Source organism: Symsagittifera roscoffensis, chromosome 3 (genome assembly GCF_963678635.1).
Source record: "Symsagittifera roscoffensis chromosome 3, txSymRosc1.1, whole genome shotgun sequence".
Classification (NCBI taxonomy): domain Eukaryota; kingdom Metazoa; phylum Xenacoelomorpha; order Acoela; family Convolutidae; genus Symsagittifera; species Symsagittifera roscoffensis.
The window spans coordinates 29,672,173-29,682,269 of record NC_087064.1 but is presented as its reverse complement, the minus strand read 5'-3'; the positions used below and the strand labels follow the sequence as shown (position 1 = coordinate 29,682,269).

General features: G+C 34.3%; 1 protein-coding gene across 1 annotated transcript; it reads left to right on the top strand.

Moving 5' to 3' along the window:
* Positions 1-6,248: 6,248 nt before the first annotated feature.
* On the top strand, positions 6,249-9,440 carry LOC134842229 (E3 ubiquitin-protein ligase RNF113A-like). Its single transcript, XM_063858471.1, has 3 exons — positions 6,249-6,557; positions 6,802-6,968; positions 8,627-9,440. Exons 1-3 carry the CDS (start codon positions 6,266-6,268, stop codon positions 9,212-9,214), a joined length of 1,047 nt encoding a protein of 348 aa, XP_063714541.1. The 5' UTR covers positions 6,249-6,265; the 3' UTR covers positions 9,215-9,440.
* Positions 9,441-10,097: the final 657 nt, after the last annotated feature.

Here is a 10,097-nt window from a genome sequence, read left to right as displayed (position 1 = left end):
ACTATCGATCAGTAAAATTGTTAAGGTCACGAACAACTTCTCGATCCAGTTTACTGAAATTGGGTTACTTTTCTCAAGAAAGTCGACCATTAGTTGTCCTGAAAATTCAACGAGCTTCAAGGCCATTTAATTTTTTTTGAATTTCGAAAGTTAAGTTTTGCAAAAATACTAGCCAGTTTTTTCTGTTTCCTTGCGTTCACTTGCTTAACTGTTTGTTGGCTCTGATTGATAATCGTTAGAATTGCAAAATTGTCTAGTTATCGTGAATGGTTCGTGAGCTTATGAATGGGTCAAAAGATAAGTTAAGTTTTGCAAAAATACTAGCCAGTTTTTTTTCTGTTTCCTTGCGTTTATTTACTTTTTGAACTGTTTGTTGGCTCTGATTGATATTTTTTAGAATTGCGAAATTGTCAAGTAATAGTGAATGGTTCGTGAGCTTATGAATGGGTCAAAAGATTGGTCTGCTTATCTTTGTTGATTTAATTCCCACAGTGTGGACTTTGCTTATGATTTAAGCAATTTTCACTAAAATTTAAAACTATTTGTTGTTTTCTCCTAATGGTGGTCGTAATTGAGTATTTTTTGATACACAATTGTCTTTTGATTTCTTTTTTTTTGAAATAAATTAATTTCATTTCGTTTGTTGAAAAGAAAACAAACTCAACTATCGATCAGTAAAATTGTTAAGGTCACGAACAACTTCTCGATCCAGTTTACTGAAATTGGGTTACTTTTCTCAAGAAAGTCGACCATTAGTTGTCCTGAAAATTCAACAGGCTTCAAGGCCATTTAATTTTTTTTTGAATTTCGAAAGTTAAGTTTTGCAAAAATACTAGCCAGTTTTTTTCTGTTTCCTTGCGTTCACTTACTTAACTGTTTGTTGGCTCTGATTGATAATCGTTAGAATTGCAAAATTGTCTAGTTATCGTGAATGGTTCGTGAGCTTATGAATGGGTCAAAAGATAAGTTAAGTTTTGCAAAAATACGAGCCAGTTTTTTTTCTGTTTTCTTGAGTTCATTGACTTTTTAAACTGTTTGTTGGCTCTGTTTGATAATCATCGGATTTGCGCAATTTTCAAGTAATCGTGAAGTGTTCATGAGCTTATGAATGGGGCAAAAGATTGGTCTGCTTATATTTGTTGATTTAATTGCCACAGTGTGGACTTTGCTTATGATTTAAACAATTTTCACTAAAATTTAAAACTATTTGCTGTTTTCTCCAAATGGTGGACGTAATTGAGTGTTTTTTGATTCAAAACTGTCTTTTGATTTCTTTATTTTTTTTCAAATAAATTAACTTCATTTCGTTTGTTGAAAAGAAAACAAACTCAACTATCGATCAGTAAAATTGTTAAGGTCACGAACAACTTCTCGATCCAGTTTACTGAAATTGGGTTACTTTTCTCAAGAAAGTCGACCATTAGTTGTCCTGAAAATTCAACGAGCTTCGAGGCCATTTATTTTTAATTTGAATTTCGAAAGTTAAGTTTCGCAAAAAACTAGCCAGTTTTTTTCTGTTTCCTTGCGTTCATTTACTTTTTGAACTGTTTGTTGGCTCTGATTGATATTTTTTAGAATTGCGAAATTGTCAAGTTATAGTGAATGGTTCGTGAGCTTATGAATGGGTCAAAAGATTGGTCTGCTTATATTTGTTGATTTAATTCCCACAGTGTGGACTTTGCTTATGATTTAAGCAATTTTCACTAAAATTTAAAACTATTTGTTGTTTTCTGCTAATGGTGGACGTAATTGAGTATTTTTTGATACACAATTTTCTTTTGATTTCTTTTTTTTTTGAAATAAATTAATTTCATTTCGTTTGTTGAAAAGAAAACAAACTCAACTATCGATCAGTAAAATTGTTAAGGTCAAGAACAACTTCTCGATCCAGTTTACTGAAATTGGGTTACTTTTCTCAAGAAAGTCGACCATTAGTTGTCCTGAAAATTCAACGAGCTTCAAGGCCATTTAATTTTTTTGAATTTCGAAAGTTAAGTTTTGCAAAAATACTAGCCAGTTTTTTCTGTTTCCTTGCGTTCACTTGCTTAACTGTTTGTTGGCTCTGATTGATAATCGTTAGAATTGCAAAATTGTCTAGTTATCGTGAATGGTTCGTGAGCTTATGAATGGGTCAAAAGATAAGTTAAGTTTTGCAAAAATACTAGCCAGTTTTTTTTCTGTTTCCTTGCGTTCATTTACTTTTTGAACTGTTTGTTGGCTCTGATTGATATTTTTTAGAATTGCGAAATTGTCAAGTAATAGTGAATGGTTCGTGAGCTTATGAATGGGTCAAAAGATTGGTCTGCTTATCTTTGTTGATTTAATTCCCACAGTGTGGACTTTGCTTATGATTTAAGCAATTTTCACTAAAATTTAAAACTATTTGTTGTTTTCTCCTAATGGTGGTCGTAATTGAGTATTTTTTGATACACAATTGTCTTTTGATTTCTTTTTTTTTGAAATAAATTAATTTCATTTCGTTTGTTGAAAAGAAAACAAACTCAACTATCGATCAGTAAAATTGTTAAGGTCACGAACAACTTCTCGATCCAGTTTACTGAAATTGGGTTACTTTTCTCAAGAAAGTCGACCATTAGTTGTCCTGAAAATTCAACAGGCTTCAAGGCCATTTAATTTTTTTTTGAATTTCGAAAGTTAAGTTTTGCAAAAATACTAGCCAGTTTTTTTCTGTTTCCTTGCGTTCACTTACTTAACTGTTTGTTGGCTCTGATTGATAATCGTTAGAATTGCAAAATTGTCTAGTTATCGTGAATGGTTCGTGAGCTTATGAATGGGTCAAAAGATAAGTTAAGTTTTGCAAAAATACAAGCGAGTTTTTTCGTTTCCTTGCGTTCATTTACTTTTTGAACTGTTTGTTGGCTCTGATTGATAATCATTAGAATTGCGAAATTGTCAAGTTATAGTGAATGGTTCGTGAGCTTATAAATGGGTCAAAAGATTGGTCTGCTTATCTTTGTTGATTTAATTCCCACAGTGTGGACTTTGCTTATGATTTAAGCAATTTTCACTAAAATTTAAAACTATCTGCTGATTTTTTTCAAATGGTGAACGTAATTGTGTATTTTTTGATTCACAATTGTCTTTTGATTTCTTTTTTTTGAAATAAATTAACTTCATTTCGTTTGTTGAAAAGAAAACAAACTCAACTATCGATCAGTAAAAGTGTTAAGGTCACGAACAACTTCTCGATCCAGTTTACTGAAATTGGGTTACTTTTCTCAAGAAAGTCGACCATTAGTTGGTCTGAAAATTCAACGAGCTTCAAGGCCATTTAATTTTTTTTGAATTTCGAAAGTTAAGTTTTGCAAAAATACTAGCCAATTTTTTTTCTGTTTCCTTGCGTTCATTTACTTATCTGTTTGTTGGCTGTGATTGATAATCGTTAGAATTGCGAAATTGTCAAGTTATCGTGAATGGTTCGTGAGCTTATGAATGGGTCAAAAGATAAGTTAAGTTTTGCAAAAATACTAGCGAGTTTTTTTCGTTTCCTTGCGTTCATTTACTTTTTGAACTGTTTGTTGGCTCTGATTGATAATCATTAGAATTGCGAAATTGTCAAGTTATAGTGAATGGTTCGTGAGCTTATGAATGGGTCAAAAGATTGGTCTGCTTATCTTTGTTGATTTAATTCCCACAGTGTGGACTTTGCTTATGATTTAAGCACTTTTCACTAAAATTTAAAACTATTTGTTGTTTTCTCCTAATGGTCGACGTAATTGAGTATTTTTTGATACACAATTGTCTTTTGATTTCTTTTTTTTTGAAATAAATTAATTTCATTTCGTTTGTTGAAAAGAAAACAAACTCAACTATCGATCAGTAAAATTGTTGAGGTCACGAACAACTTCTTGATCCAGTTTACTGAAATTGGGTTACTTTTCTCAAGAAAGTCGAACATGAATTGGTCTGAAAATTCAACGAGCTTCAAAGCCATTTAATTTTTTTTGAATTTCGAAAGTTAAGTTTTGCAAAAATACTAGCCAATTTTTTTTCAGTTTTCTTTGCGTTCATTTACTTAACTGTTTGTTGGCTCTGATTGATTATCGTTAGAATTGCGAAATTGTCAAGTTATCGTGAATGGTTCGTGAGCTTATGAATGGGTCAAAAGATAAGTTAAGTTTTGCAAAAATACTAGCGAGTTTTTTTCGTTTCCTTGCGTTCATTTACTTTTTGAACTGTTTGTTGGCTCTGATTGATAATCATTAGAATTGCGAAATTGTCAAGTTATAGTGAATGGTTCGTGAGCCTATGAATGGGTCAAAAGATTGGTCTGCTTATCTTTGTTGATTTAATTCCCACAGTGTGGACTTTGCTTATGATTTAAGCAATTTTCACTAAAATTTAAAACTATTTGTTGTTTTCTCTTAATGGTCGACGTAATTGATTATTTTTTGATACACAATTGTCTTTTGATTTCTTTTTTTTTGAAAGAAATTAATTTCATTTCGTTTGTTGAAAAGAAAACAAACTCAACTATCGATCAGTTAAATTGTTAAGGTCACGAACAACTTCTTGATCCAGTTTACTGAAATTGGGTTACTTTTCTCAAGAAAGTCGAACATGAATTGGTCTGAAAATTCAACGAGCTTCAAGGCCATTTAATTTTTTTTGAATTTCGAAAGTTAAGTTTTGCAAAAATACTAGCCAGTTTTTTTTTTCTGTTTCCTTGCGTTCATTTACTTAACTGTTTGTTGGCTCTGATTGATTATCGTTACAATTGCGAAATTGTCAAGTTATCGTGAATGGTTCGTGAGCTTATGAATGGGTCAAAAGATAAGTTAAGTTTTGCAAAAATACTAGCGAATTTTTTTCGTTTCCTTGCGTTCATTTACTTTTTGAACTGTTTGTTGGCTCTGATTGATAATCATTAGAATTGCGAAATTGTCAAGTTATAGTGAATGGTTCGTGAGCTTATGAATGGGTCAAAAGATTGGTCTGCGTATCTTTGTTGATTTAATTCCCACAGCGTGGACTTTGCTTATGATTTAAGAAAATTTCACTAAAATTTAAAACTATTTGCTGATTTTTTTCAAATGGTGAACGTAATTGTGTATTTTTTTATTCACAATTGTCTTTTGATTTCTTTATTTTTTCAAATAAATTAACTTCATTTCGTTTGTTAAAAAGAAAAACTCAACTATCGATCAGTAAAAGTGTTAAGGTCACGAACAACTTCTTGATCCAGTTTACTGAAATTGGGTTACTTTTCTCAAGAAAGTCGAACATGAATTGGTCTGAAAATTCAACGAGCTTCAAGGCCCTTTATTTTTTATTTGAAGTTCGAAATTTAAGTTTTGCAAAAATACGAGCCAGTTTTTCTGTTTTCTCGCGTTCATTGACTTTTTTTAACTGTTTGTTGTCTCTGTTTGATAATCATTAGAATTGCGCAATTTTCAAATTATCGTGAGATATTTGTGAGCTTACGAATGGGTCAAAAGATTGGTCTGCTGATGTTTGTTGATTTAATTGCCACAGCGTGGACTTTGCTTATGATTTAAGCATCTTTCTCTAAAATTTAAAATTGTTTGCTGTTTTCTTTAAATGGTGGACGTAATTGAGTATTTTTTGATACACATTTTCGGGATATTTTCTTTTTGGCATTTAATCTTCCTCTTACTGAAAAGTAAGCGCTGAATGGAGCTTCGTCTTAATTTTTCAAGATGACGATATTTATCTGATTGCAAACATTCCAAATAAACGAACTTTTTTCTCCACAAAATTCGCTTCGTTAGATTTTGTCAAGTGAGCGTTTATGATTCAAGAGCGCTATAGAACGGTTTTGTTGTTCGCCTATATAAAGTTCGGCAAAATTGAATCATGTCGCAGCTTTTTATACAACCGATTTTTTTCTACGCCCGAGAGTTTGCCTGTATTTTTTGTATCAGAAGTGGTGCGGTGCTCTGTTTCTCATCTGTGTGTAACTTGAAGCAAGTTAAGGAGCTGAAATATTTTTTCAAATGTTAATTAAGCTCATATTTTAGGCATGGATTAATTAGTTCATGAAGCTTCGTTTAATTTTCTACCATCTAACTAGGCCAAACAATTCTAAAAAAATATGAAAATGATATTGATAATAACGATGGTGAGAACTTAATGTGCAACTTGCCCAGCAGAGGGTTCTCTTTGATAGTTTTCGGTGCAGTTGTACAGCAGCGACTACTTCTAAGGATTGTTTTGATCTCCAGGTTCGAAAGAAATATTAAATGTCTAAAATCTTCGTAAAACTTGTTTTGCAGATAAATCTATGTTCAAGAAGCGCAATGTCAGCAATGCTCGTGCCAATGCCGCTACAAAGAGGGTAGCGAAAGCAGAGAGTGACGAATCAGAGGATAACTCAGACGTTGAAAAGAAAACAGAGAAGACAATAGATGAAGATGAAACCCGGAAGCGCTCGTCGTCATCCGAAGACGAAACTGTGGTTGTTCGGAAAAAGACAAAAAACTCGTCAAATAATCCTATGATTCAGAAGTCATCGTCTTGTAAACTCAATTCTAAAGTAGATGGGTGCGACAATGGTGAAGATAGCAATGTGGCAGGTACTGTTCATTCGTTAAAACAACTAGTCAAAGGGTCTTTGCGTTATTGGAGTGATCAGAGGTAGATCAAAAAGAAGAATTATATCGAGCTTAACATTATATCGCTTAGCATTATAGCTCAACATTATATCGTGTACTTGGAGTAATGTCGGATAGGAATTCGCTGATGAAATATGCAAAGACCCTCTGAATTGAAACATTGCTATTTGGAAGACTATATATATTTCTTAAATATAATCGACAGGACCAAGTGTGAGGAAGGAGCGACTGAAGCCACTGGTTGACTTCACCTTCAAGTCTTCCAGATCGGGTGTTGTGAGTGGACCCGAAGATCAAGGGGCAACCGCCACTGTGCAAGTCGACACTGAGATAGACAGAGACCATAGGGCTGTGATGGAGCGAAAACATGAAGTGGGTGAAATCTTAGCAATCATCGTATGCGTTCCCTTTTTCATTCACGTTTATTTTTTCCAGTAAACGGACCTTTTTTTCTTATCTGCTCTTTCCAGTGAATCAGTTATCATGAAAAATGCAGTGTAAACCGGTTAAAGATTATACAATCTCTTTGCGGGGATGGCTGGATAATCCTCTTTTCATGTCCATTTTAAAGACAGTACTATATGGTAGCCATCAGTTGTTTTAGAAAGCCAGAGTTTTTAAAAATCTGTGTAGAACTTTTTTGAATCGGTTATGTTGAAATTGTTGTTTTTTATGTTTTTCGGTACAACAGATTTATATAAGATATATTTGAGGCTTTTGAAAACAAACCATTTGGTCTAATTACTTTATCTCTGGCTTGATTGGGTTATAAATTGTACAAAACTTTGCATTTTTCTGATTATAAACCTAAAAACAATTTATTATTGTTCCGACCATTGGAAATTGAGAGCAACTTGTTTCCGAGTGTTTTAGTTTTTTTTGTTGTCCACGCAAAATCAGGTACCACTTTTTATCATCGGAATGGGTAGAGTGATATATCATATTAAAGCACGTTCAGTCGTGATTCGAATGGATTAAATTTCAAAAAACTATTTCAGTGTTGAGAAAAACACGTTTGAAACACGAGAAGGATAACTTTGTTGTTGATCCAAAAGCCTATACCGCAAATAATCATCGTAATGGGTGAATTGATTTGTCATATTAAAGCCCTTTCATCCCTGATTAGAACGACGTTAAACAATTTTCAAAAAGTTGTCCCAGTGGCGAGAAAAACCGGTTCGAAACTGTTGAGTTTTAGTCGAATTTCGAGCGAGTAAATCGAGCGAGCAGGCTTATTATAGAAGAAAAAGCCATAAAACTTTACTTTAAGTCCAGTTAAATTATTTTTTGGAGGTTTTTTAGTGCTATCTTGGGAATAACAAATTTCAAAAAATTTACTGCAAAAAATGTATACATTTTTAAAATTCTTTTCCTGTCACTTTTCGACTAAAACCTTTCCCCGATTTGCATTTTTTACTGTGACCTTCGAATGAGCCTAAGTTCTATGTTTTGTCAGATCTTTTTATCATATTGACAAAAAGCATCACTTCCTAGAAAAAGAAACATGAAAAAGTTTTCAAGATATTTTTAAGAGTATGGTCGGACCATTATGTGCTACTTGCACAGCAACCCGCTATCCTAGTCAGGGGTGGATCTAGGATTTTCTCGAAGGGGGGCGGGGCGGATTTTCAAAAAAAAAAAACCTTTTTTTTGACCTTTTTTTAGGGCTCTCCCAAAGCACTGTTTTGCCCCTATTTTGGCAAAGTTTTCTGCGCCGCAGGCAAATTTTTGAGAAAACAGTCAAAAAAGCCGTTTTTGGGCACTTTTGACAAAAAAATCGCGTTTTTTTTTGGAGCGCGCTCCCCCTCAAAGTTAGTATTTATTGGCGCCTTTAGAAAAATTTTAGGGTCGGTCGCCCAAAAATGGATTTCTGAAAAAGTATCAAAGGGGTGACCCTTTGGGTCGGCAGGGGGTCGAATCCCTGAGAGGGGGGGGGGGGGGCGTCCGCCCCTGATCCTAGTTATTATTTGACTTGTAACAGAATTGGCCTAATCCTGGAGATTTTTTCAATGCTTGTGTTTATGTTCTAGGCTCAAGAGACGGGCGACGCATCTTCTATTATTTACACTGGGAAAGACAACTACACCATCTTCAACAAGCCCAAAGAGAAACCAACTGGTGTCAAGGCCGCTTTAACAGGCCCAGTTAGAGCACCCGCTTTCTTACGTGCAACTACACGGTGGGACTACGCACCTGATTTGTGTAAAGACTACAAAGAAACTGGCTTTTGCGGTTTCGGCGATTCGTGTAAGTTTCTTCACGACAGAACCGACTATAAGTTCGGCTGGCAACTTGAGAACGAACACACAGAACAACAAAAACGAGGCCGAACGAAGGAGTCGGAGGATCCGAGTCAATACGAGATCGATTCGTCAGACGAAGACGATTTACCTTTCAAGTGTCTCATCTGTCGTGAGTCATTTGACAAGCCAGTAGTTACGAAGTGTAAGCATTATTTTTGCGAGAAATGTGCTCTTGCCCAATGCAAGAAGAGCATGCGCTGCTTTATATGTGGCGTCGACACGAAGGGAATGTTTAACCCGGCCAAAGAAATAATAGCGAAGATGAACAAATCGAAAGCAGAAGAACAAAGTCGAAGTACCCGTGACAGTGATTGATTGAGTTTAAGTATATGGAGTCTAAATTGACGAAACTCGCGCGTTATTCAGCCGTGATTTTGAATCGGCCCCGATTTGAAGGCCTTGCCCCGATCTCTCGTTGGCTTGCTGGAATTCAACGTAAACTTCAATTGCTAAAAACTCAGTTCCTTGAAACTAGAAACTCGTCTTCGATTTCTAAAATGTTTGTCTTTGATTTTAAAAAATATTCAAATTTGATAATTGACTTGTTTTAAACACTATAAGAAAAATAGCAATCTAAGCTTGAAAATGTATGAATAAATAAAGTTATGATTAAATGCTCGTAGTTCATCGTTCTGACATGGGTTGTCTTGCTTGCCTCATGCAACTATGCACAAGGAGAAAAGTCAAAAGGAATGAAATCAAGCTCATTGTTGTCAAGCAATACAGTAGTTGACCTGACAAACTTTTAAACAAAGCATGTGTAAATTTACCCATTTGAGACCAAGTGTCTGATAGCCGAGAACTAGATTTGTTTCAATGAACGGCTTCAGCCATTTCTCTATAGTGACATGAGCGTTTTCTGGGTTCGCGATAAACCAGCTAACTTATGTATAATTAAGATAATTAACCTTATTTATACACTAAGTTTTCTTGTGCTTGCTTTGGGATACAATCATGCGAAAAGATATGATTCATTGTGTTTTAGTTGAAAATAGGATTCTAGTTTGAGCTTTTTTTTTGCAGACTTAATTTCACTCTGATTTTTGGCTATCTTATCTTTTGGACGCGTGTGGTCAGAGCACATTTTGTGGTCATTAAGCAAGCGTTATCAAACCGATTTTGTTCCTTTAACTTCGATTGAAGAGGTTATTTTACAGAGCTTTGTAATGTTAAAGTGTTCATTAATTATATTGTTTTG

Excerpts from the sequence above, each read along its gene's own strand:
- LOC134842229 (XM_063858471.1), top strand. The coding sequence starts at position 6,266 with ATGTTCAAGAAGCGCAATGTCAGCAATGCTCGTGCCAATGCCGCTACA. Across the intron at positions 6,558-6,801 it reads TGAAGATAGCAATGTGGCAG|GACCAAGTGTGAGGAAGGAG; the intron begins GTACTGTTCATT and ends TATAATCGACAG. Across the intron at positions 6,969-8,626 it reads TGATGGAGCGAAAACATGAA|GCTCAAGAGACGGGCGACGC; the intron begins GTGGGTGAAATC and ends TTTATGTTCTAG.